This window comes from Clinocottus analis, unplaced genomic scaffold, assembly GCF_023055335.1.
Source record: "Clinocottus analis isolate CAN_PGR_092001 unplaced genomic scaffold, fCliAna1.0.p SCAF_1, whole genome shotgun sequence".
Lineage (NCBI taxonomy): Eukaryota > Metazoa > Chordata > Actinopteri > Perciformes > Cottidae > Clinocottus > Clinocottus analis.
The window spans coordinates 8233559-8260635 of record NW_027175820.1 but is presented as its reverse complement, the minus strand read 5'-3'; the positions used below and the strand labels follow the sequence as shown (position 1 = coordinate 8260635).

The window sequence follows — 27077 nt, the reverse complement described above, 5'->3', positions numbered from 1 at the left end:
CAAAGTAGCACCTTCAGTCTTACATAATATATCTTTTCAGAAACATTAAAATGACTTAGTATGGTTATAATATTTGTACCATCATTGCTTTCTGTTTTCAGCTCTTTGTTTCTAGGAGTAAGTAATCCCACGGCTGTAACTTTCTAAAACAGCAATTCAAAAAGGACAAAACAATTGCAGGGAACTCATTGGGGTGATCTGATAATCATGAACTAAAGTGAGAGATACAGACGACAGGGACAAAGCTTGACAATTTCCATTGGATATCATCCAGTAATTAATAAATTATTGGAGTATTGTCCATGTTTGAATATTGGCTGTCATGTAACTTGATTATTCAACATGGTTGTTTTCCTGTTCATTTGCCATTCTACAATGATTAACAGGTTCAGGTTGATATTTCTTTACGACACTTAGATGGGGATTTTATTGCATGCCAAACTGTAGATAAGCTAATTTGTGTGTGCTGCCGTCAGTGGTGGACAACGCACTGGAAAATTGATAGTCAACATTTCATTATCAGTTTAACCACACATAAAATCTAAACAAGGCATAAAACAGGAGCCAATTGAAGCCATTCTACGTGTTATTGAACGTTCGAGTTTGTACTTTAAGCATCAATTGGGTATATTGAAAGGGGAAATATGGACTAATATGATGACAAATTTATTAAAACAGACATTTTTCAAGAAATCTAATCAAAACTCTCATTCAATACACCAGTACGCTGTACAAATATTTATACACAATTGATGGAGTTTTTACTTTAACTGCCTAACCTAAATGTTATTATCTCTATCCATTCGAGAAAAACAAAATTGAATGTTTCTGAGACTGATTTTAATATGATAGCAAGGATTACATAAATATTATGTTTTAGTGTATAAACAGTCATGTTTTCATTTGGCAGACTTTATGACACTGATATATCCCAGCTTGGAAAAATCTCTTGTATAAATATTTGAAGCTTTTACTGTGTGGTCTACGTCTAAAACATGCCATTTGTATATGCACACTTGGTCATGGGACTGTAATTTCCTCTGCAATTCACAGCTTTGGCTTCAAATGTCACATGCAGGAGCAAGTGGTCACAGAGACCTGCTGAATGTTTCCGCCCAATGTGAAAGGATCTCTGAAGTCCTACTTAATTCTATCTATCTATCTATCTATCTATCTATCTATCTATCTATCTATCTATCTATCTATCTATCTATCTATCTATCTATCTATATGTCTGTATTAATATATATATATGTATAAATATATAATATATATATACATATATATATATGTATATATATACATATTTATATATATATATATATATATATATATATATATATATATATATATATATATATATACACATATATACAGTTATATGTACACATATATACAGTTATATATACAGTAATATATGTATGTATGTATATATATATATATATATATATATATATATATATATATATATATATATATATATATATATATATATATATATATATATATATACATATATATATATATATAGCATTTAAACAGTTGGCATCATCAAATTTTTCGTTATTAGGAATTATTTTGAAAGTGTAACCGGAAAGGGTGTCATGTTGTTCCCCCCGAACGTTCGGGACGTCTGCACGTCGACGTAAGGGTCTATGACAAAAGCTGCCCGTGAGGTGGTGGCACTGATCCCCGAAACATGTCTCTTATCCCCCGGGTTGACGCGCCGAGTACTACCGGGGATGGTAACCCGGCCGTCGCCTGAACCAGCGACTCACTTCACTGCCGCGGATCCACCGGAGAGTTAAACCACGCGGAGGAAACCAGGGCTCGCGAGAGGCTCGAGAGAAGATGGCGGAGTTTTCGCCCGTCCTGCCGATGCGGGATGGAGGAGGACGTTTCAACCAGCCCATCTTCCCTCGGTCCAGGTCTGGTTCCGAGTCCGAGAGCGAGCTATCCCAGAGCCTGGCCCGGACCAAGATCCGCTCGTACGGGAGCACCGCGAGCGTCACGGCCTCGCTGGGGGAGCGATTCATCGAGCATCGGGTGACGGACAGTGATACCCTGCAAGGGATCGCTCTCAGATACGGCGTGACGGTAAGGTGGCCGCTCGACCGCTGTGTGCGTTGACGTTCACCTGGACGATTTAGTCCTCACGAGCAGACCAGAGGAGCCACAACACAACACAACTCTGTGTTCGCTCTGATTTCTTTGGTCATGTCAGGACGCCAGGGTGTGTGTGAGTTCCCCCCTCACAGTCGGTTATTAGGGCTACAATAAAGTACATCCCAGGCATGTCGCATTAAAGGCTGTCAGCATTCAGTTGTGTGTCGGTGCTCCAACAGCTCTTTAGCGATGTTGGAACAACATTAGGGATACCTTTTGAATTTGACTTCACCTTATGGGAACAGGGCCTCTCTTCTTCATTTCACTTTGATTATCATAACACATATATTTGCACAATGGGGGCAGACTGTTTTCTTACAGCAGATCGAGAGTGAAAGTTTTGTAATTTTTGCATGTTTGTACTTCCCCAGCCCCCCTCCCCCCTCTTTTGAATGTATAATGCTAAAACAGCTGCTAACAAACCAAAAACCCTAATGTATTGAGTTTTTACTGTAGAGTTTGTGTCCAAAAATGTTTTCAGTGCCGTTTACATCATCCTATAGTTAAAATGCATGTAGACTATAAAGTACTTTTGTTCACTTAAAAGGAATCAAAAAGGTTGATTGAGCATGACTAACTGAGCAACTCAATACATTTATTTCGATTTTAAACAAGGAAGGTGATGGCTGAGTCACCGAAATGATACTATTTTTTTTAACACTCTGTTTGCTCTCGCCCCGACATGCCAGATGGAGCACATCAAGAGGGTCAACAAGCTGTTCAGCAATGACTGCATCTTTCTGAAGAACAACCTCAACATCCCTGTGGTGTCAGAAAAGCGCTCCATATTTAATGGACTGTCTCTGGAGTCTCCTGACGGGGACGGTGAGGCCTCGTTCCCGGGGGCAGAGCTGCCCTGCGTCGTGTTGCGCGACATCGAGGGGCCTTCGCCGCCTCCTTCCCCGCCCCCTGAGAACTCCAAACCCCCCCAGCCAGAGGAGCTGTCCGCCAAAGACTTCTTACACAGACTGGACTTGCAAATCAAACAATCCAAGCAGGCAGCGCGCAAGCTGAAGGAAGAGGAAGTAAGGTGAGCTGTTGAGCAACTCCCCACCCCCAACCCTGACCAAAACCACTGCTTATGCTCTGTGTTGTTGACGAGTGCACACTTTCAGACCAAGCCAGGAACACTCATTGCCAGTTATTGTCTTTCTAAATTTGCCTAAGTTAGAAAAGCGTCAATCAGTTTGTATTTATTGTGGGTGTGAGGGCTGACTGTTGCTTAGTGAACATATGATGGATACCTGTCTGTGGCACATCTAGTGTTTAATAGACGGAACACATTTGTACGTTTGGTGAAGTCTAGGCGTTTGTCTTGGTTACTGTTCACAGTCCAAAAGCTCCGGGTATAGTTTCACTAGGACTAAAGATCCCCTTAGTCCGTGGAAGTGCTTGTATGAAACGAGGACGAGCCTCTCACCCTTCAGCTCCGTATGATGACAGAACTCCCGATCGGAGACAAGGGAATATGCAAGTGCCCCCACGGAAGAAAGATCGAAGATAAGAATCTTTTTTTTTTTTTTTTGCCGAACCTGCTGCGCTAATCAGATGCCACATTCTGCAACAATCGGATGTTTAGAAGGAGAAGACGTGGCTTGCTGAATCAGGCCAGAGCTTGTCTCCTCGACTCTGCATGTGGAGACAGAGAACACTCTGTACGTCTGCTCAGCACTGAGGTAGTAGTGGATGCCTGGCGTACCACCATTGATTCATGGATAAACAGGCGTTGTTGGCACTATTATTTTAGTCGAGGCTGAGTCGCACCACGCCAGGTTCTTTAACCCTTAGAGAATAAATCTTTTTTTCCCCACGTAAGGCTCTCTAAAAGCGTTTTGCTCATACTGCGGTGGCTCCTGTAGCAGCCGTTATGTAAAGTCCCTTGGCCTGGCCACAGCTGTTCTTTTGTCGCTGATTTCTATTATCACTGCCAGTCCGATGTACCAGAGCTCTAATAGACATCTAATTCCTCCTGAAAGAGTAAGAAGGGTCTCATCACATTCATCTACGAAGCCGTTCATACCAAATAGTATTCGCAGAATAATAAAAGCATGTAGGATTTCAATGTTTTCCAACATCCTGTCGATTTTGATTTGGTGTTATATTACGATCTAGAATGGAGTAGTAACTTCTTCTCTTTTTTTTTTTCATGTCAACGAGTCAGAAGAAATCCTCAACGGAATATATGTTATAGGCTGATGAATAAGCAATGAGGATTTGACTGAATTAAAGGACTCTTTATTAGCATAATGTGATAAACAGTCATTACTTAGTGGCATGTTTGAAGGTCTACAAAGTCCGTTCTTTACATGCTATTGTCAGGTCGGATACTATTGTAGTGTTTCAGTATTATGTGAGCACTGACTGCGCAACATGTCGTATTAAAATTTAGTCTAGATGTGCCAGCAACCCTTGACCTGTGTTGTTTGTTTTTTTTGTTTACAAAGACACGTACGAGCCTGAGTAAATGCGCAAGACAAAGTATTTTTAAATTTCTCTGTTCAGAGTTTACCCATCAGTTTCTCTGTAAATGTTTACCTAGCTACCACAGCCGAGCTTTGTGTTAAGCCTTATTTCCAGCCACATCAAAGGTTGTCTGTGGAGCTGCTGTGTGTTTAGACAAACACAAGCTCACTGCCTTGTTTCAGAGTAAACACAGGCCGCACGTCTGTTTGGCTCCCTCTTTCTGATGGAGGAAACCGCACACTGGCTGCTCGACTAATTGCCTTTGAGGGCATTCACAGCTTAATCAGCAGCTATGATATCGCTGCATAGGTTTACATTGTGAAAATTTGTTTTGCTGGAAGTTGTAGTTACGTTTATGCCAGAAACTAGATCAGTCCTGCAACTTGCTTTTAAAACTTCCAAAGACGTCTTTCCTGTCACTTAAGTTTATTTTTTCTCATTCGAACAACTTTATGTAATCATGCTGAGGTCTCATAAAGAGAACAGATGGGATGGGAAATAGGTTGAGAAAAGAAACACAGACTCTTGACATCTAAAACTGTGTTTGGGCCAACTTCGATGAAAGAAACAAGATATAAGTCACAACAAGTTTATAGTAAAGTACCAAATTTAAATGTTATGTTGTTGAATATGTATATACATATCCCCAAAATAGCCATAATATAATAGAAGATGGACCAATGGATAATTAGTTATTTTGAACACTTTGGCTAATCAGATGTTTATTGTAAACATCCATATGCTCAGGGACTCTTTTTGAGTGAATTCAAAGAGATAAAAATATAACTACCTTTCCTCTATTTCAATTGGTGCCTTTTGTAATCAGTCTGATGAATCAGTCTAAAACTCCAACAATTTGCTGCATTTTAGCAGAGAAATGAAAGCAGCAAAATGCAGAAGTGAGTACATTTTATTCATGAAGTAATGCCGGTATCATGGTGTGTTTTTGCATTTAGTTTTTCCACATAAAGTGCAACCCTGTATTTAAAGCCTGATCCTGTCATCCCTCAGGATGTTTTCATGTCACGAATACAGAATACAATCGGTCTAGACTCTCGAGCTATGTACAGTAGCACTGAAGAAAACAAAACGTTTCTCTCGATTTAAGGAATGTGTTGAGTCGTACATCTCAAAGAGAGTCGCCAGTGGAAGTTGAACTTCAAGACTAAGCCGTAGACGGTGATGCGTCTCAGGTCAGATGAGCCATGAGCCCTGACGGACAACAATACGGCTGTTTGCTTGGCCTCATCCATTATTAACGCACGGTCCGCTCACCTCGTCACTGTGTTGCAGTTTAGCCGAGGGAGAGCCAGAGAAAGAGGGGAAATGTTAAAGAACATGTGTGCGATTCTATTACAATGAGTTTCCACTGTGATAAAACGTCCCAAAAACCTAAAGATTATCTGTCTTTTCTTTTCCTCATTGGCAGGAATGATATGGAGGACTACACGGCCGCCGCAACGTCGTATCAGGAGATATAAAGGACCCGTTCGTTTTCTGCAGGCACACGCTCAAAGAGTACCAGTACAACCACATCGCTTTTTTATTTTTATTTGACCTTACTTTTCTCTTTACCGTTTTGCTTTTACCAAACCACGTTAAACAAAAGTGTCATGTTTGCCTTTTATTTATTGACATGCAACTATTGGATGTATATGATGGTTCTCGTTTAGGACGGTTTTGCAGCTCGGAGCGCTTGATATAAATGCCGTCCAATGACACATGCCCATCCACTATCCCATGCTTCTGAAGCTAGTGTACAGAACACACACTCACACACAGAGAGCGCGAAGCAATTCAGAGGGATTAGCTTGTTAAAGTTGCTAACTGCTTCTGATGTGCTAAATCCCCTCCTATAATAGTATCACCTGAATGTATATACAGGCCTTCCTCATCAATGTTTACCCTGTATGAGCTCACCCCAAACCGATGTGGCGGATGGACTCAAGCCTTTGAACATGTTCCCTTTTGCCTCATTCAAGCTTTGGAGGGGAACAGAAGAGACTGCTCTATTTTCTTTTTTCTTAAGTGTGAATGCATTATTTATGTGTGGAGAACTGTCTGTTACAGCGGTTTTATTGTACTTTTAAAATTCTACTGGTTTTATTTGGAGAGAATAAACATGTAAGCAAACCAAACATGAAGCCCTTGTGTGTTTTCATGGCGATGCAGGTTTGTGTAAGCATGGATGTCCACTAAAGGTGTTTTTTGAGGGTGGGGGAGGGGGTTGTTTCCCCCAATGCTGCTTCGTTGTCACATTTAGGTACACAGGTAAAGAAAAGGCAAAGTTTTAATTGCTTTTAAACTTTAGGAAAAAATCACAAATATTTACATTTAAAAATACTTATCTTGAGGCTCTACAGAGATGGAAATGTTGAACTCATAGAGACATGCAGAGAGCATTAATGGTACAAACGGGGGGCCCTCTAGTGGGCCCCTAGAAGAATTACAGCAGGAGATAACAGAAGTACGTAGATCACCGACATGATGCACAACAAATATTTTTTTTGGTAAAATAAAAAGCAAGATTACATAGGGATCTTACATGTTCACTGGAAAAAGGAAATATAACAGGCTAAGTCAGGTTACACTGAATGACTACACGTTGATATATGTGCATTTTGCTGCAAAAGGTATATTGGAAAAGGGTGATGTCAAAGCGATGACGTCATACTCTCAAGACATTCATTTTCAACAGGAGTCAGGTTGGAGTAAACGCTAGCATTTAGTTGGACATGGGAGGTGGTTACATAAAATACTTTGATTTCTCTCAATAATATTCTCAGGATTATTACTCTGCGATTTTGGCGTGCAAATATAATCAGGTAGCTATAAAGAATCACTTTATTGTTTTGTTGATAGCTTTATTAAATCCCTTCTCTTGATACATTTTGGGAATGTCTGGGAGGGTTAACAAGTTCCCCTAAGCAGGTAGTTTTGAATACACAGTACATACTTTACCATGCCATGGGAAATAACTGTAAGGTGTCAGGGCTTTTTGAGATGTTCAGGTCAGATTTAGTCTTGTGTTGTACGCCAGAGAGTTAGGAAGAAGGGGGGCAGCGTTACAGGCTGCTGTAGATCCTCTTGATGGTGTCGCCCTCATCCTTGGCCATGATGCCCTTTTGAATGTAGGAGTCAACCTGCTGGTCCATGAAGTCCTTCAGCTTGGACAGGTCATAATCTGACAAGAGAGGCAGAAAAACAACGGATGGGTTTATAATCTGTGATTCGAAGAGGAAGATCAAGAGGCCACGGTGGTTTGCAGGATAGATCAGACATTAAACGTCTTAAGACGGCACACCCAAACAAGCCATAATCTGGTACGGTGGTTCATTATCAAGGAGGATTAAGGTCAGAGTGAGCCTGCGGTTGAGAAGATACACATACATAATAAATAGGTCAAAAGATCACAGCGTGGCACGTAATTGCCAAGTTATAGTATTCAATTCAAATGTAATAAATTGGTTTCAAACAAACTCAATTACTAAAGAAACCGGTTTTTGAAGCACCCTTTGTAATCACCTTGCTCTTGACAACTCATTGTCAAAGCACCATAAGGCTGCAGCAGGATGAGTCTATATTTAGAGATGGACACAACCCACCTCTATTATCCATCATGGTAACAAATGTGTTTCAGGAAGCAGGCAAACAGCTGCTGCACCACTTCTCCCTGCTCTCACAGACTTGTATGAATAACAAGGGGGAGTCCCACAACATCCTCCTAATGATATTCCTAACAGCAGCAATTTATTGTGTTGCCTCAAGACACAGTTGCCCTGCGGACGTCGCGCATAACGTGTGCGAGGGATTAACTGAATGTGATTAGAGACGCTGCGCGCTGCTTCTCTCAATCTTGGCCGCAAGGAGCCGAGAGCCAAAGCCAGGATGTCGACTCTGTGTCCGTCTGCTCTTCTGGCTAATCTGTGTGGCATGTGGGCGTAAACACACACACATAATGACACAGACACCCACGCACAGAGTCCGCTGTGACTGTGCTAATGGGTGCTTCTGGTATCGAGTAAACACAATAAATGGCCCATCGCCCACTCAGTTTCTATGACACTGTTTTTGGTTTAAAAGGCTTTTGTTGTCCTCCAGCTGTACTTTCTCCGTAGAGAGAGAGAGAGAGAGAGAGAGAGAGAGAGAGAGAGAGAGAGAGAGAGAGAGAGAGAGAGAGAGAGAGAGAGAGGTAATGAGTGTATACGGATATACGGATTAGGTTTAATATGGTACAACGTAGTGCATTATTCTCTCTGCTGAGTGCCACTACAGGAAAACAAGGTGCTTTTGGGGGCCACATTTGCTCAGTGCTTGTCTGCTATCTGTCCATCTCCTCTGCCCAGAACCCCGAGGGGTAGGCGGGGACGCCCCTGTTGTCCCAGACAACCAGTCCACGCACCAGAATGCTAATGAAGTGTCCTACATAGAGCCTGGTTGGAGATGAACCCTGAACAAAACTTCCCTGCTGCTCCGGCCTCTCTGCTCCGGACACTGCAGCACTATAAACTCAGCGCTTTTTTCTTCTTCTTCGGGGGTTTTGAGACGCACACAAGAAACTAGGTCAAACTCTTGCTTGCTCCTCTGTCTTTTGACTGTTTCTCTGACTTGCCTGTGGCTGAATCCCTTATTGATCAGCTCATATAAGAGCAGTGCGGCGTCCTGAGATGATCAACAGTGAACGGATGGCTTGGATGAAGAGAACTCATTAACATTTCATTCTCTGCTGCTTAATTAAGCACCACTGAGCATCCGTTTTACAGCGTGGAGAGCCAAACAGCAGACGAGTGCACAGTTTCCACAGCTCTGCAGACTGGTGTGCTTTCTGGGTCACATGCTGGGTCTTTATGAATGCTGACAGTTACAGGATGGGGGGGGAGACACACTCACCAACACTATAAATCCATAGACATGGGCATTGATGACAAAAAGGTGGGGGTCTCTTCCTGTCTTTTTTTTCTTTTTTGGGGGTTATTGTTGATAGTCACAATCTAGGTTCAAAATCTAGGACGACATCTCCTTTTCACACGTGCTCAAATTGCACACACAAATATTGAGGAACAGGAAGAAGGGAATACATGAATAGGCATTTGTCTCTGAAAGAAAGCGGCATCGCGAGTAATTAGAAGGGACTCATCAGGAAAGATCCATATTCATGCGATCTGGAGTGAAGCATCATTCCAGGTTGCGCAATCTCATTTTACTTGCAAATTGAGGCAAACAAAAGAGACTTCAAATTTTCTGTATGTCAGTGCTTTGCGTCAGACGTGTCTGTGACCTGCACACCTCTTCCAGCTTGCTTTCAGCTGATAAACCTCTGCACCTGCCCTCCGCTCTGCCCCACGCAGCCTCTTCTGTTTACTTCTCATTATTCCTTTATTACCTTACATATTTTGTTGTTTGTTTTTGTTTGCTCTTGTCTTCACGTTTGTGTTCTGTTGCGTCTGTTATTGTCTATTGTGTAAAGCGTCTTTGTGTACTATGAAAAGCGCTATATAAGTTTAAACTATTATTATTATTATTATTATTATTATTATTATTATTAAAGCATAGATTGGAGTGTGTGTCTCACCATCTTTGCCCTCTTCTTTGTCGTGTTTCTTCAACCACTCGATGTTCTTCCTGATGGCTTCCAGATAAGTCTCTGACTTGCCAGGCCGGTCTGGTGGGAGATGGAGAAAAATGAAGAAAATGAGACTTTTGTCTTTTATGCAATAAAAGATAGTGAATATGTGGATTTCCCTTTACTACTCCTGTCACACATTGACTCTGAAGAAGAGTGAAACTGTTTGACCTATCAATTATTTACACCACAACATTTTCATGAAGTGAGGTGTTATGCTTAAACTTCTATTGTAATTGGAGCACACTGACAGTCAGGATTTTAAATTCAATAATAATAATATAAAGTGTTTTTTAACGCTCAAGTCCAAAAAAGTCCCACTTAATGTAAAAAAGTAGTAGCAGTGATAGGTGTATAACATCTACAGTTTGGGATTCAAATGGCTATCACGCACAGATCAAGACAGACTATTGCCTCAGATTATAGTTGGATTATAACGCATGTCCCTAATTTTCACATTATATTATGCAACTTAATCGAGCACAGATTTTAGTTGACATTGCGCAGGATTCATGTCATTTCCTGCTGAAAAGAATGTCCCGGTGGTAATCCTGCACTATGTTCCATTTTGATTTTCTTTTTTATGCCCGTTTGCGTGTGAGTGTGTGTGGATTAGACTGATGAGTGTGTACAGTACAGTGTACAGGGACAGAGAATAATGGCAGCTGTGACAAGCTTTCCTGGGAGTGTTATCGGACTGGCCTAGTTCAGGGACTTAACTATGATTGGCCTTGACTACACAGTACTGTTTACTTCCTGTCAGCCCGATGAGTCCAAACAAGAGGTCTGGAATGGTCTCGGATGTTACGTTCAAACTCATTCTGGAGACATTTGTGAATCTTCTATATTTGACAATTCTGTATTTATTTGACACAAAAGAAACAATAAAATCTTAATGCAAAAAAAAAAAAAAAGATTCACGCACTGGGACAAGGCACATAGTTTATCTTTTTTTTTTAGAGGCAAAATTGTATAAAATGATTTTAGCAAATAATAATCAAACGACTAAACAAAAAGCTTTCATGTTTCCTCTGGTCATCAGGATTGGGTAACGGACTAACTAGTCTCAGTGGATGGCTGCTCCTCCTTGGTTGAGTCTTTCAGGTTCTCATACTCCTTCTGCATCTTGGCGGCATCGGCCTTGGTGTTGTCTTCCTCGTCCAAAGCCTTTCCTGTAGCAAACAAACAGTACATGGAGCATGACATTGTGTTGCCCAGTTGCTGCTATACAGATACTTACAGCAATAGTTCAACTTTTTTAGGAAATACACTTGTTAGCTTTCTTGCAGAGGCTAATTAACATGTTGAATATTTTGTGTTTTTCTGTACAAAAACTGAAGTGTAAAAACGATAATAAAAATACTGTGAGCAGCGACTTCCTGTAGACTCAAATGTACATTTATGTTTTTCATAATGACTCAACAGAAGAATACATGTTTTATTTTTTGCCTTTAGAGATGTTGGTCGGTGGATTTTCTTATCTTCTGACTGAGCCAGGCTAGCTGTTTGCCCCTGTTTACAGCCATTATGCTAAACTCATCTTACTTGCCGTATCGCCTTACATGTGTACATTTGAGTGGTATTGATGTTCTTATCTAATTCTCTGCCAGTGAGAAAACCAGCATATCTTCCCCAATAGGCCAAACTATTCATTTGAAGGTCAATTTAACCTCCCAGAATCTGCTTATGAAGTTTACTTTCACATCTTTCGAGGATAGTTTGTAAAACCTGAAAGTTAAAAAACATTTGAGGGCGTCCCAAAGTGTTTTTTTTTTTTTAATTAAATAACTTAATCAAATTATATTTCAAACCATACACAACACAAACAAATGTGCCGATGCTTGCATTCAGCCGATGTAGTTTCACAGAGCCTAATTTACTAACTAATAAATAAAATGATTCTATTGATGTTTGATGTGATTACCGTTGGGTCCGGTGAAGTCAGGAAGCCCGAGAGCCTTGCCCAGCTTGTTCTTGGTCTGCATGGCTATCATTGCATCCAGGTTCTCTGCAGGCGGATGAAACGGTCCAAACATTTACTTAAGATTTGATTAGCATTGCAACGTCAGTTCACTCTACGGCCAATGAATGAAAAATCTCTCAACCGTTTCAAAGTCCCACGCGGTTCCTGTGTGACTCAGGGGGTAATTAACATTACAAAAGGGTTTATTAAATTATTGAAATGAAGATTCAAGAGTATGACAGTAGTCATAGTAGAAAGTCCTGTTCTATACCACCATCATTTTTTAAAATAATTTAGTCTGAATACTGGATGAATTATTCCTGTAACAACTGTTCTTATACTGTGTTCTCAGTATAAAAACATTTATTTTAGAAGTTATAGTTAAATTGTCATAAGTGTGTGTTACCACAAATATTACAGTGGGTGATCCGTTTCCCAACAAGATTAGAGCATATAAAACCCCAAGTCAGCTTTGGAATAACAAAAACAGATCACATGGCTGAAGTTAAGTGTCAACGGATCCTCTCTGGATTACCTAAGCGGTAAACATTACGCTCAAAAACAAAAGAAGCAGATGTTTTGGGGATACACAGTCCAGAGATCAGCTGGAATTTCATCCTCTATATCAGGATTTGTTCATACTATACATTTAGACGCACCATTTAAGCACTATTTTTTCGCACACTATCATGTTGTTGCAAGCAGCAACGATGCTATGTCGTAATGCACAGCATTTGCCGGAAATTTCTCCTATAAAGACGTATCTGATGACAACTATATTATTGCGTGTTACAAACCATTCATTACATTTCTTCATATGCTAGGGCTTATATCCTAAGAAGCACCTCTCCAACTGAATGAATTAACATTCTGGATTATAACAAAACCTTTTTATTGGTAATGGGAGATTTTAGTCATATACTTGAAAAGGTAATTAGAGATGTGGATATTTACTACGCAATAGAGAGACCGGAGAAACATGAAGGCTTGATTTTAGCGTCGTGACTGAGCATCGAGGAGCCGTGCAGATTTCCTCTCTCATCTGCGTTCACTCGAGCCTCTTTTTAATTTCCTATTATCTAACCATCTCTCTTGCACTCCGCCTCCTCCCACCTGTAGCTCAGTGGAAGCCCATCATTTTTTCCTTTTCCCTCTGCCTACACAAACACGCACAAGCACGCCATCTTTCACCCTCCCCTTATCTCTCTATCTGTCTTGGGGCCTGTTTCACCCGATTAGCGTCGATAGACAGATCCGTGTGTATTCAGTTGTGTACCTGGGTGACTCTTCAGAGCATCACAGCCAGTAAGGGGTTGGGATGAGGGGAAGCAATTACTTGTTGTTGCTAGGCGATAACGGAATTCCGACCTATTATCTTCTCACAACCTATAGGACATAAAGGGTTGCCTAGGAAACCCGTCTGTTTTGTACTGGTGTGTGACATCAGCAGTGGTCATTTGTTCCGCTGTAAGAGACAACCAGCTGCTAAAGGTCATCGGAAAGGGTATCGATTCATTCGTATGACGTCAGACTTCAATATTTGATCACAACTCTTATCGTGGCACACAATGCAGACTTGTTCTAGTTCGTTCCAAATTATATTTCTCATCTGCGTTAAGACGAGTGGTGAAACAGTGTCTGATTAATCAATGATGTAATTGTTTGTTTTTAAGCTTCTCAAAGATAAGAATTGGTTGCTTTTCTATGTGTTTCAATATGTTTTTTAACTGTTGAGTTGAAAAACAAGCAGTGCTGCCCTTGATGAGACCACGTATGCCAAGCTGATGGTAATCCTCTCCCATGTGTAATGTCTTGTTACATATGACTGAGAAAGCGGGAGAGGGAGAGACGTTGGGTCTTGGGTTTCCTGAGGCTCACAGCTGTCCTTTACAGGTGGCTGACCTTACCAATGGCCATTGACGTGATGGCCAGCCATAAAACAACAAGCCTGGTTTTATAGGGCGGCCCTGACACTAATCTGTCAGCGCATGCTTCACATGTGTGATCCGGCAAATGTCTGTAACGCGTTTCATTGGCAAAACTCTTCGCTAAATGTAAAAAAATATTTTGTATTAATTACAATTTGCTAAGAACAATTACTTTAGACAACATCATTTTGTAAAACTATATCATAATATGATCATAAATAAATGTATATGATTGAGGTACATTTGTTTAAAATATTCTGAATATTCTGGGTGAGCTATTATCAAACCTTTTATGGTACTTTGTCCCGGACCTTTCAATCACGTCATGACTGGAAAAGGCTAATAAATCAAGATTATTTTGTCAAACTAACATCTCCCAGCTCAAGAAGCAACTGTCACACTAAAGTTATAATAGCATCAAAGTATTGCCCTGCTCAACGTGTACATAATATTATTTACTACAAATGCACTGCGGTCTTCAATGACTGCAGCACTCACGACACGATTCTCCCGTTCCGGCATCGAACTGCACCAGGCTATCGATAAACAGTCCGGTAATGGGTTATGTCTTACCCAGATAGGACACGCCCTCCTCCGGAGAGATGGTGCCATACTTCACCATCATCTTCACGAAATCGATCAGCGTCTTCATGATGGTGATCAATGTCTCTCTCTCCTGGGCGTCTTGATCTGCAACAGCAAACCGGAGAACAGATCTCGCATCAGTGCTCCGTTAATTGGCCGGCATAGTGTTAATGCCACCACATGGCGTTTGACTGTGGGGGTCGTAATGATGGGATTATAAATAATTAGTTAGGACAAAACAAGCGGGGACTCATCCTTTGAGAACAATATCGCCATGACAACAAGAACGTCTCTCTCTTTAGGATGCTGTGAAACATCGATTTCTAAACTGTCTTCACCTGAGTCGAGGCTCCTGAGCAGACGGTAGAAGTTGGGGAAGTACTGCAGATCCTGGAGCCCGTCTTCGGGGCTCACCTCGTTGCCCTCTTCCGTGTCTTTGTCCCAGGTCTTGGCGGCCGTGTCGCCCCCTTCTTCTTCTGCATCTCTGTCCACCTCGTCCTCGACCCCATCTACGTTTTCTTCCTCATCGTCCTCGTCCTCGTTGAGGCGGCGCCTGGGTGGCTTCCACGTGTCCTGGGGATGCCAGGTTTCAGTTGTTGTTATGTTTGGTATCCATATTGGTATATCGCTGTCACTTATTCACAGGTATGTTACCTTGTTAGCGTCTGAGCCCTTGTCATCCTGCTCTCCCCTGGTTTCTTGCTCGTTGCTGTCAACGTCCTCAATCTCGTTGTTCTTGGCGTTTTTGGTGATGAGGTCCTGGAGAGCCTCGGCCACCTGGTACTCCAGAGTATCTGCCTGGCTGTCCGTGATCTGCAGGGGAAAAAAAACAAAAGAGACAGACAAATGTGCTGTGAGGCGTGGTAAATCAGAACAGGGTGCAACGACTATAAACCTCTATGTGTCACATTATTGATTATTGAGAACCATCTCCGGGAGCGATTTGGATAAAGCACAATTCACACATGTCTTCCAGAGGGTGCAGCAAGAGATCTGGAGTTCCTGCTGAGTAAATGTCAAACCACACGCAGTGCCAAATGGATCGACATACAAACTCACAACCTACCAGTCCCAGTTTGAGCAGTTTCAACACAATTCTGTCGAACACCCCTCTGTCGTCCTCCTCGTAGATCTTGTTTGCGATCTTCTGGACGATGTCCTCCGCCGTCAGCGGTGTGCCGTCGACCTGGCGGAAACTCTCTGGGTCATCTGGAAGGAGACGACACATATGGTATCATTTGTAACTGTCTAATAGCTGTATGTGAGTATAAAGCACTGTTTACTCCCCCTGTGAAAGATTAAATGACGGTTGCTTTCTCCCTTCTCCACTCTGTACTTTATTACATCTTCTTCTCTGTGTCTCTATTGTGCCGTTAGAAATTAGCACGAGTTGTCAGTAATAAATGATTCGCCGCCTCCTCTCCGAATATTCAACTGCCCCATACCGGCGTTATGGAAGAAGAAATGTGAAATTGTTACAGCTTGACTCTTACATAACAGTCCCGGCTGCTTCCCGGCATCCACGCACAACAAAAATAAGCAGTACCGGAATACTTTTTGCCTGTGTTGGCGAGTTGAATCACCAGTGTTGGATTTTACCTATTTCTATCTCACTCCAGGAAATAAGAAATTAAATCCTGCCTGCACTTGCCAAATCTAGATGTAGCGTAACCTGACAAGCTGCTTGTTATTGCCGGGCCGACCGCATGAATCGATGAAGTGTAGCACTCAGCACTTTGTGTCTGAGTCACCTCGCCTCACAGACTCGGCTTTATGCTGATGATTTGGATCGCATTACATGCGTACACAGTGAAATGTGTGCTGATCTGATGAGATCTATTCAGACCTAAAATTCATGCAAATACCAGCAAATGATTGGATTTTGAGAAAATTCAAGACGTACAGTCGGTGTCTACATGTATTTAAAAGTCTCCTGTGAAGAGAGGTAAAGAAACCCAACATAAGCTTTCACAACTGTACTGTGTGAGAGGGAGAGGATAATCTTTCTCTCTCGTGTGCACGTGTCCTGTCTTTGATTATTTCTCTCTGTCTCTGCTCATCCCCATCATACGCACACACGTGGTTCCTCTGCCTACTCTTTCTTAAAATGTCTGCCTGGTGGCCTGTCAGCCACAGACAGAAGCATGCGGCATGTGGCCTGCCTTTGGCGACGGGGGCAAAGGTCGCGTTGGGCAGCTAACCCACTGCGCCTTTTCCGAACGATGCTGACAGGTGACAGGTGTGCGTACCCTGGTACTTGCCGTAGTCCATTCCATTCTTGGTGGAGTCGTAGTCCTCAGCCAGACGCCGGCTCTTGGTTGAGTCTGATTCATCTGGGACGTACTGGTTGTCCTTCTTGGGTGGCACCTCCGTGGTCTCCTTGGACTTCTGGCCGTCCGCCAGCGACTTCAGCACAGTTAAGTCGTCGAGGTCCTGCTCTGACTCTGCGTCCTTGGAGACTGTGGGTGTGGGACGCTTGCTCTCTGAAAGACAACAGGGACAGAATTACCACACACACACACACAAGTGGAGATGAACTTCTCTCACATGAATGTGAAGCGCTGCAACATGAACCCGGAATTAATCGATTGGCAGTGAGGTTTCCTCTTACCCACTGACTGTACTGCAGCCTTCACGCTGTCCGCCTCAGCAATCTGGGGAAATGACAAACATTACACAAATAATTTCCACTCAGGATATAAGCTCTGATTAATAATGTTTGCTGGGCTAATTCTTTCCTTGTTTGACAAGTGACCATAAAGCCCATTTTGCCGGATATTGGATGATAAAATTAGCTGTAAGACATGGAGAACGAGAGCTTACCTGCTCTTGTAGTGGCCTTTCTTCTGTCAACTGTCTGTTGTACACAGTTTTATCTGGAACAACAACAACATTTAACAATCATTAAACAGTTTTAAGCAGAATTCGATTTCACAAAGGTCACAAATGTGAATTGCTCATAGATAAATCTGCGTTTCAACAAAACTCTTAAAAAGATAATATACTTCCATAAGGTGTCACTTTTTTGTCATTTAAATACATTTGTATCTTTCAGATATATGTGATCGTTTCTGCACTCTCAACTCACCATGCACCGCAGAGGCAGAGCTTAATCGGATTATCAAACAAAAGATTAAACTGCGGCGAAAATAGCCCACAAGCGGCCACAACATGCGAGCGGGCGTCGTTGAACGCACCGCCAGTCACTGCTGAGCCGCAGCTCAACTTTAAAGGCACTGCTTTTTGCTCTATTCTGTTAATCCAGCGGGTTCATTGAAGAACACAACAAAGCGAAATTATCTGATTACAATAAGAATCAAATGAGAATATGTTTTTGTTTTTACTGCTACTTTGCAGCTTCTGCTGCAGTTAACTGAATAAATATATTTGAGTTGTGGACCAAACAAGATGTTTGAGGACGTCGTTGTGGCTTTGAGAAACACTGATCGACATGTTTTACTATTTTCTGATGGACCAGATAACTATTTGATTGATAAAGAAAACAATTGGCACATTAATAAAGAATGGCGTTAGTTTCAGCCCTATATAAAACCTCCATAGAGAAAATACAAATACCGATAAGCTAATAACCCATGTAAAGTGTACAAGGTGTAATCAACTAATTGTGTTTCTCTGCAGATATGCTTTTCAATGATTAGATCAGAATACTAAAACATTCAAGATACCCTTGTAGTATTTTTTCTATTTTAATTTCAGGCACCATGTGTCCTGTCCACTAGGTTCGTATAGCACTTTGTGGCGTTTTTTAAATTTCCTTTTGTAATCACTGACTTCCTCAAGGACATTTTGAAATACCATATCTCCACTATAAAACATGTTTGCCGATCGCAAAAAAAATCTTTCCCGTGCAAGATTACTACAAAATGCTTGTCTACCGCACGGTTAGAGGCGATGCCAACTCACCATCCGTTGAGGCTGTCGGTGTGGGGAAGGCAGATATCTGGCTCACTACATTCAGGGCTAGAAGCTGGAACAGGACAAAAAGGCCGACGTATTTTGACGCCATCCTAAAATAAGCTGTCTCGGAGTGTCCGGGAGGAAGATATAACCTGGCCGTCAAAGTGCTGAATGTGTGGACAGCTCCGCTCCGCTTCGCCCGCTCGCTGGTGCTGAAACTGCTTCGGAGGCTGCACCCTGGAGGACCCAGTGTGTATTGTTGCCCCTGCTTCCCCTCCGCTGACGGAGGGGCCTCCTGAGCCAATCCAAATACTCTGTGTCCACAGCTCTAACGTGATTGGTTGTAACCCCAATACAAGGCGGGACTAAGAGCTGAAGTCTCGCCTTCTTCATCTGAGTGCTTACGTAGGTTAGCAGGTGGATCCCATGCTAGCCGTCAGCGTGCTAGCTCCTTGTAGGGGGCCCAAACAGACCACGCCCACTGGCCCAGGGACTCTAGGTGGCGCTGTTTCTATACTGTGACAGTTACCCAAATACACTCCTCTCAATAATACCAGAAAGCACACACCTCTTTTTTCTTTTGCTACAAAACATCTGATATAACAGAAAACAAAAATGTCAACATAAAAAAGTACAGCCTTAATATTAGTCTGAAGTATTTGAGAAGAAAGAAGATAATAATTAGAAAGGCATAATATGGCTTACAAAACTATAATGCAGGTACAATTATACAATTCAAATATGTGTATTTATTATAGTTAAAATGCACTTGCCAGTTCAGTATGTTGGATATTTGGATGAATTATTGATGCCGATATAGTTACTCAATACAACTGTCTGAACCTTTTACGTGAAATTTAAGTTATTTAGATTAACCTACATGAACACATGGAATTCAGTGTTGTAAGATCTGATTTATCAAAAGAGCTGGAAACCATTTCTTTCAAAGTATTCCCCCAAATTCATTTTTCCTGTAAAATATATGACATTATGTGAGTTCATAAACCCAATCACTACCAATCTGTTAAACAGTTTGGTAGTGATTGGAGAGCAGTCAGAAATGTAATGGTGTATTCTGTGGATGTAGTGTGTCCATTGGACCCACAAAGGAAGGGCATCTCATGTCTTTCAGGCGCTAGCAGTAAAACCTGACAATGATTGTACAAGGTAAAGATTTGGATGGGCCGTGTGTTAATCTGTGCTGTAAATGTTGCTCCAACGTTGCATCACTAAAATAAGTGTTTTCTCAAAGTCTCACCTTACATTTATCCCCATTGAAATGTAAATACATACAAACAAAACTAAAAAAGGAAATAATGTTTCTGAACAACCGAAATCAAACTTCTTCCCAATTGGCAATATTTTGTAAGCATCCATAGTTGTTGCCAAACAGAACTGAACAACAACGGTGTGGAATAGTAAAATGCACAAGTTGTAATTGTGTTTTATATAAGTCTTGTCTTTGGATCAAATGTACTCAATCTAGCTTAATCTGATATTTGTAAATGTTTAATGTTCCTAGCTTCAGTTTGTTAGTAGAATATAATGAATTGGCACAGAACAACCAATCTAAAGGGGCTTTAAGTTCTGAGTATGACTTCTAAAGTCTGTTGCGTACTCTTCCAATGAGGGCTTAACCAGATTATATAGCAATGATTTGCAGTATTCCTCTGGCATTAACTCCGACAAATTAATCATTTGTCATTTTTCTTGGACATAATCAGAATCGTTTATTTGCTAAGTGCATTGGACATACAAGGAATTTGACAAGGTGCAAGGTGCATAACAATAAACATATAAAAATCCCTCAGCTGAACCCTTCAGGAAAAGCCACGAACCCATATATGGGTAATTTTGTATTTTTTGCAAATACAACATATAAATCACAAGAAAATATAATGATGTTGCACATCAAATTAAACACCAAAGCCTTTGCTACAAGAATCAGTAAGCCATTTAAAAAAAACTCAAACACAAAGAAATAATCATTAAAGTATTTTAAAAAATCAGCCCAATCAGCATGTTTCCAGAACCAGCAACCCTTAGCTCGTTGCTATCAGAAACTGATGTCCAAAAGCATGACAATTCCAGACAGATTCCACATGCCTTTCAAATCCCTCCATACCAAAGCACTAGGAAGATACAGTGGTATGAAAAAGTTTGGGCACCCCTGATCATTTTCAAGATTTTCCTTTATGTATCATTGGTTGTTCGGAACAGCAATTTCAATTAAATATGTCATATAGCAGACAAACACAGTGATATTTAAGAAGTGAAATGAAGTTAATATGATTTACAGAAAGTGTGCAACAATTACTTAAACAAAAGTAGGCAGGTGCATAAATTTGGGCACCCCAACAGAAAAATTACATCAATATGATCCTCCTTTTGCAGAAATAACAGCCTTTATACGCTTACTAAAGCTTCCAATGAGGGTCTGGATTCTGGTTGAAGGTATTTTTGACGATTCTTCTTTACAAAACATCTCCAGTTCAGTCAGGTTTGATGGTTTCCGAGCATGGACAGCCTGCTTTAAAACAGACCACAGGTTTTCAATGATATTCAGGTCTGGGGACTGAGATGGCCATTCCAGAACGTTGTACTTGTTCCTCTGCAAGAATACTTTGGTAGAATTTGATCGGTGTTTAGGGTCATTGTCTTGTTGAAGTATCCAGCCCCAGCGCAACTTCAACTTTGTCACTGATTCTTGAACATTGTTCGCAACAATCTGCTAATACTGACTGGAATCCATGCGACCTTCAACTTAACAAGATTGCCAGTACCTGCACTGGCTACACAGCCCCACAGCATGATGGAACCACCACAAAATGTGTGTTTCTCTTGGAATGCTGTGTTCTTCTTCCGCCATGCATACCGCCCCTTGTTATGTCCAAATAACTCAATTTTAGTTTCATCAGTCCACAGCACCTTATTCCAAAATGAAGCTGGCTTTTTCAAATGTGCTTTAGCATACCTTAAGCGACTCTTTTTCTGCCATGGGCGCAGAAAAGGCTTCTGCCGCATTACTCTCCCATACAGCATCTCCTTGTGCAAAGAGCGCTGAATAGTTTAACAATGCACAGTGATACCATCTGCAGCAAGATCATGTTGTAGGTCTTTGGAGCTCGTCTGTGGGTTGAGTTGGACTGTTCTCACCATCCTTCGCCTCTGGTTATCTGAGATTTTTCTTGGCCTGCCACTACGGGCTTTAACTAGAACTGTGCCTGTGGTTTTCCATTTCCTTACTATGTTCTTTACAGTGGAAGCATTTGCATAAGAAAGTTACAAATATATATTTTTTTGCCAAAGAGCACATTGTGTTTTTTGGTAGATTTGAACATGTAAAAAAATGTTTTAGTCATTAAGGACGTCATGTCTGCTCCTTGCATTAACTCAGGATACTTAGCCTACACAAAAAATATACATATACATATGTAAAGAACATGTTTCAAAAAGCTGCTCAACCTGGTTGGTTGTGAAATCAAAACAGGTTTTGAGATTTTTCCGGGTGAATTTCAAAACATGACGTGAAGGATTTCAGATTGTGTAGAATGACTTATTGTTGAGAGGCTGCAGTTTGTTCGGCAGCTTTATATTGAACTTTTCAAGAACAATTTTCTCTATCTCATCATCCGCTATGTTTCTAAAGTCTAAGAGGTCAACTCCTTCGTCTGGTTTGTAGGTGACTTCACTGTAGGTCCAGCCAATCAGGGCTCTAAATCCGGTTGGTGTTTGCAAAGAGCAGATGGACTTATTAGTGAACAATGAAGTCTCCGTCTGGAGTTTGTTGTTTATCTCTAAGAAATGTTCACCCTCACGAGGCACCAAGGTGAAGCAGTAGATCAGATTGGTTTCATTTTTGTTCACCATACTTGAGTTGGCAAACTCTGGATTGAGAATCACTTTTTTTCTACCTGTTTTCTCCAGCACCCATACGTCCCCCTTGTCTATGAGGCGGAAGATACCCGCTGCCTGAGGTTGGTCCTTTCCAGAGACGAGCTCTAGTGGCTCCCACACTTGGAAAGACACCCCAAAGCTTACATCTGTTATATAAGCCTTTCCATCAATGACAACCATATTGATGAAATGAGAATCAATGGGGCCAAAATCATTGATAATACTGTTGAAAACTCTGGAGCCCAACGTTGTAGTTTCGTAGCCCATTTTTCTCAATACCCAGCCAAACAGGAAGTTGTTCTCAAGGCACCAGCCTCCACGATTGCTCCTCACTATCTTGTTGAAAATGGCATCAAGTTCCATGATGTTCCTCTGACCACTGTGCATACTAAGGTTTTCAAATGGGATTGACATGACATGCTTTTTGTGGATCAACTTCAGTGTTGCAAGATCCAGTTTATCAAAAGAGCCATGGAAACCAATTCTTTGGAAGTATTCTTCCAAATTCATCTTGCCTGTAAATAAAAAAGACAATACATGGTATCACTTCCTAAAAAGCCCGTATAGAATAAAGCCATGAAGTTGAAGACTTTAAGCTTAAAACTCTAATAAGAGATGATGCCATCCACCAGTTACAAAGTTGCACTACATTTTGCAACGTCATCCTTATTGTTTTTATTTTCAAACTTATGTCAATTTTCCTTAAAAGGAAAATTACAAAATGAGTTTACAATGGCAGCACTGAATAATTCGGAAAAAGTAATTAGGCTAGATAAAATAACATATTTCTTAATTAGTCCCGCAGTGGGGACATTTGCAGGATTACAGCAGCAGAGGGTAAAGTGCACAAAAAAACACATGATTTTTAAATATGTGAACAATCTCACCCCAGCTGTTGTTTTTTTCGGGCAAACTTTCACAAAAAAATAAATACCAGCTGCCGGGGATCAGGAAATGGAAACTATGTAATCTTATCACGAAACCTGTGATCCTGTTTGATCTTAGTGTTCCACTGAAAATAATAAATAAACATCTTTTGAAATTAGCAAGGATAAGTAGTACCGAATGACTTTAACTGACCATGTGTTGTTCGTATACAAGTTTTTGACCAAGGAGAGGAAACGCTTGAAAGAAGTGAAACCTATTTCTTTCAGAGCAGTGAGCCAAATGTAGCCTCTATCAGAAATAAAACACACTTTAACCAGTAATTAACTTAGCCTACCTTTTTTTTTTATCCCTTATAAGATCGATTCTATTGTGAATCACCCTGTAGCAGACTTAAAAAAACACTCTTACCTAAACTTTCGGCGGAGGGTTGTTGTTGCTGACAAGTCTATTGGCCACTAGACGTTGATGGTGCCTCTAGTGGCGAAAACGAGTGGCTTTTTTTTAACAAAATGTACTCTGTAAAGTTACTTAGGATTTTATTTTGTTTTAAAAAGAACAGTTGTTTTTCTTCTTCTTAAAAATTCCGATTAATATATCATTTGTGGAGGAAATAGGAGGTTTGCAATTGTGTTTGAACATATACTCTATGCAAGACTGAGTTGTAACAGTGTCTAGTGCAAGAACTAACCTAACCCGTGGTGACTGGTCAGTTTGTAGTTAAAATAACGCGTATGATGGTATTTTCATATGTTTTATTTATCTCATTAGTAATACGAGTTATTGTTTAATGGGTACTTCGCTTAGATACAACATTTTATTACATTATTAAAAACAAATGTAATATCTCCGCTTTTATTCTGAAGGCACAGTCTGCATTACGGAAGGGATATTGTTGCCGGCAGATGACTTTCATAATAAAAGCGTGATGTCAAACACTCGAACGTATGCAAAAGCCATACGTATAGAATCGTTTTATTTGACAATGCTACCGTTTCATATGCTTCATAGTAATTTTGATAACTGTGGATTGAAAATAAAATCGTCTGTCAATCACTATATCGCTACATTGTCCTACTTCCTGTGTTGTTCTGCCTCTCTGTACAGACACAGCTCGAGTTGACCGTTTGTCGACGGTTTTGCGTAAATTACGTAAAAAACAGCACGCACGCTGGGACCACGGAAGTGCACGCCGTTGCCTTTTCACCGGTGCTACAGTTTTTTTTAACAGTGATACTGAGCGGACATTCTCTCGCTTTCTACCCGGGTATAGTTTGAGGTTAGTACCGACACAGAAAGGCCTTCGCGTTGTGAACTTAACTCACATAGTAGGACTGCAGGCTGCGGATGTATCTTAACTTCAGTCTGGGCCAGTACAGTGGGCCAGTACAGTGACATTTTAACATGAGGATGCCCCTTGTGTGCATTCTGTACTCTGCCTAATTATCTCTCCTACAAACTCACAGATTCCTCCACCTGCAATGGAAAATGCCCGAGCAGACACGTTCTTGATAACTGGGGGATGTGGCTATTTCGGTTATTGGTAAGAACAATGTATCATACTGTTTATTTCTCAAGTACACAAAGTGAGATTACACATTCATGGTTTCAGAGTGGCCTTGTGCCGTAACGCTGCTTCGCTGCAACAAGGTGGCGCTATTGCACCAGTTATCTCAGTTCGAATGGCTCTCCCTCCCACAGATCCCTGGCAGATTTATACATACATACATTATGGTATTTTTTTTTGTTTAATTATTATTTTATTTCGTTAAAATTACGAGTGTAATGCATATATTAATTCATATTAAATAACCTGTTTTCCTCCTACAGCCTGGCATGCTCCCTGCACAGAAAAGGAGCAAATATTGTTCTGTTTGACATGGTCCCTCCGAAGCATGAAGCGCCAGAGGGCTTCAGGTTTGTTCAAGGAGATATACGCAAGTATGCACAAGTCGAGGAGGCCATCGCTGGCGTGGACTGTGTATTCCACATCGCCTCCTATGGCATGTCTGGCAGAGAGCAGCTGGACCGCCACCTCATTGAGGCAGTGAATGTTCAGGGCACAGAGAATGTCCTGAAGGCTTGCGTCAAGCACAGAGTGGCCAGGCTGGTCTACACCAGCACCTTCAACGTGGTGTTTGGGGGCCAAGTGATAGAGAACGGGGATGAAAGCCTCCCTTATCTACCTCTCCACCTTCACCCCGACCACTACTCCAGAACCAAATCACTGGCGGAGATGGCAGTGTTGAAAGCCAACGGCACGGCACTGGCGGATGGCTCCGGGGTGCTCAGATGCTGTGCACTGCGTCCAGCCGGCATCTACGGGCCCGGCGAGCAGAGGCACCTGCCCAGGATAGTTAGCTACATAGAGAAGGGGATCTTCCGGTTTGTCTACGGCGACCCCGGCAGCCTGGTGGAGTTTGTCCATGTGGACAACCTGGTGTCAGCTCATGAGCTCGCCGCAGAGGCGCTTACCCCAGAGAAGCAGCACCGCTCGGCTGGCCAGGCCTACTTTATCTCTGACGGAAGGCCTGTGAATAATTTTGAATTCTTCAGACCTCTGGTAGAGGGCTTGGGCTATCCTTTCCCCAAACTATGCCTCCCTGTCTCGCTCATCTACTTTGTTGCCTTTCTGACGGAAATGATCCACCACCTCATCGGGCCCTTCTATAACTTCCAGCCGCTGTTGACACGCACAGAGGTGTATAAGACTGGCGTGACGCATTACTTCAGCATGGCCAAAGCCAAGGCGGAGCTCGGTTATGACCCCCGGGAGTACAACCTGGATGAGGTTGTACAATGGTTCAGAAGCAGAGGTCACGGGAGAAAATGTCACACCTCCTCCCTCGGTCGATTTCTACGAGACATCCTGTTTGTTTCTGCCTTTGTTGCCGTGGTTCTCTCTTTTCTTCCATTTGTTGGCAGTTGAAAATCGGCTTAAGCAAAAATAAGATTCTCATGTTTTCTCTCAGCCTCTTATCAAGACTGGTTATAACATAGTACACAAAAACACATTTAGTTTGAGAATCAGTCAGTATTGCCAGGTGCTTTAATTCAACACCTTTTTATACTGGGACACCCATTACATGTGAAAATAATAGTCTCTGTACCTCAGTGTCTTCATTTTGTTGTCACACCATGTGCCAAATATGGTAAGCTTTTAAAAGAACACCCCTGGGGACAAGGATCTTTGATAACCTAATGCAGACATGCTGTTGTGGAATTTTCATGTAACAAAATGATGGATAATGTTCTGAAAACCGCAGTGAATAAACTTCCCCATGGCAAATGTGGTTTGTGTATATATATTTTGTTTAACTAGAATCAAGGTTTAATTCAAAGTTTTTTTTTATTTGTTAAGGCAGGTAAATAGTTTACATGTTTGAGGACCTTGAGCTTTGATTGTCTGGTTTATAATGTCTAAGGTACTGTACCTTAGACACCAAATTGAACTTTAACCAAAACTAACCATGGCCTCCATTTGTGGTGTTCATAGTCAACTTTTTTCCCCCCAGATTTGTTTTCTTTTTTAAGTGACTCGTAACTTTGCATGTAGTTCACTTAAAATGGGGTATAACATTTTATGCAAACTAATATAAACTTTTAATAAAAACCTTTGTTTCATCAATTCACCAAATTAATGTGTTTG

At 41.4% G+C, this 27077-nt stretch overlaps 4 protein-coding genes across 5 annotated transcripts; 2 read left to right on the top strand and 2 right to left on the bottom strand.

The window, feature by feature from the left end:
• Positions 1-1621: 1621 nt before the first annotated feature.
• On the top strand, positions 1622-6767 carry lysmd2 (LysM, putative peptidoglycan-binding, domain containing 2). Its single transcript, XM_068579074.1, has 3 exons — positions 1622-2097; positions 2856-3196; positions 6059-6767. Exons 1-3 carry the CDS (start codon positions 1852-1854, stop codon positions 6108-6110), a joined length of 639 nt encoding a protein of 212 aa, XP_068435175.1. The 5' UTR covers positions 1622-1851; the 3' UTR covers positions 6111-6767.
• On the bottom strand, positions 6241-18882 carry scg3 (secretogranin III). 2 transcript variants are annotated; one of them, XM_068579043.1, is made up of 12 exons: positions 18653-18882; positions 17552-17604; positions 17340-17382; positions 16978-17211; positions 15795-15937; positions 15383-15541; positions 15067-15301; positions 14717-14833; positions 12177-12260; positions 11314-11424; positions 10202-10291; positions 6241-7813 (listed from the first exon to the last, which is right to left on the bottom strand). In XM_068579043.1, exons 1-12 carry the CDS (start codon positions 18753-18755, stop codon positions 7695-7697), a joined length of 1491 nt encoding a protein of 496 aa, XP_068435144.1. In that variant the 5' UTR covers positions 18756-18882; the 3' UTR covers positions 6241-7694. The 2 variants fall into 2 exon arrangements, with proteins under 2 accessions (XP_068435144.1, XP_068435152.1); XM_068579051.1 differs by having other exon boundaries at positions 16990-17211.
• Positions 18883-19036: 154 nt separating this feature from the next.
• LOC137786917 (arylamine N-acetyltransferase, pineal gland isozyme NAT-10-like) lies at positions 19037-23899 on the bottom strand. Its single transcript, XM_068579062.1, has 2 exons — positions 23840-23899; positions 19037-23058 (listed from the first exon to the last, which is right to left on the bottom strand). The coding sequence occupies exon 2, from the start codon at positions 23051-23053 to the stop codon at positions 22184-22186; it is 870 nt and encodes a 289-aa protein (XP_068435163.1). The 5' UTR covers positions 23054-23058; positions 23840-23899; the 3' UTR covers positions 19037-22183.
• A 639-nt stretch (positions 23900-24538) lies between these two features.
• Positions 24539-26698, top strand: sdr42e1 (short chain dehydrogenase/reductase family 42E, member 1). The gene is made up of 3 exons (XM_068574869.1): positions 24539-24707; positions 24895-24971; positions 25259-26698. Exons 2-3 carry the CDS (start codon positions 24910-24912, stop codon positions 26355-26357), a joined length of 1161 nt encoding a protein of 386 aa, XP_068430970.1. The 5' UTR covers positions 24539-24707; positions 24895-24909; the 3' UTR covers positions 26358-26698.
• Positions 26699-27077: the final 379 nt, after the last annotated feature.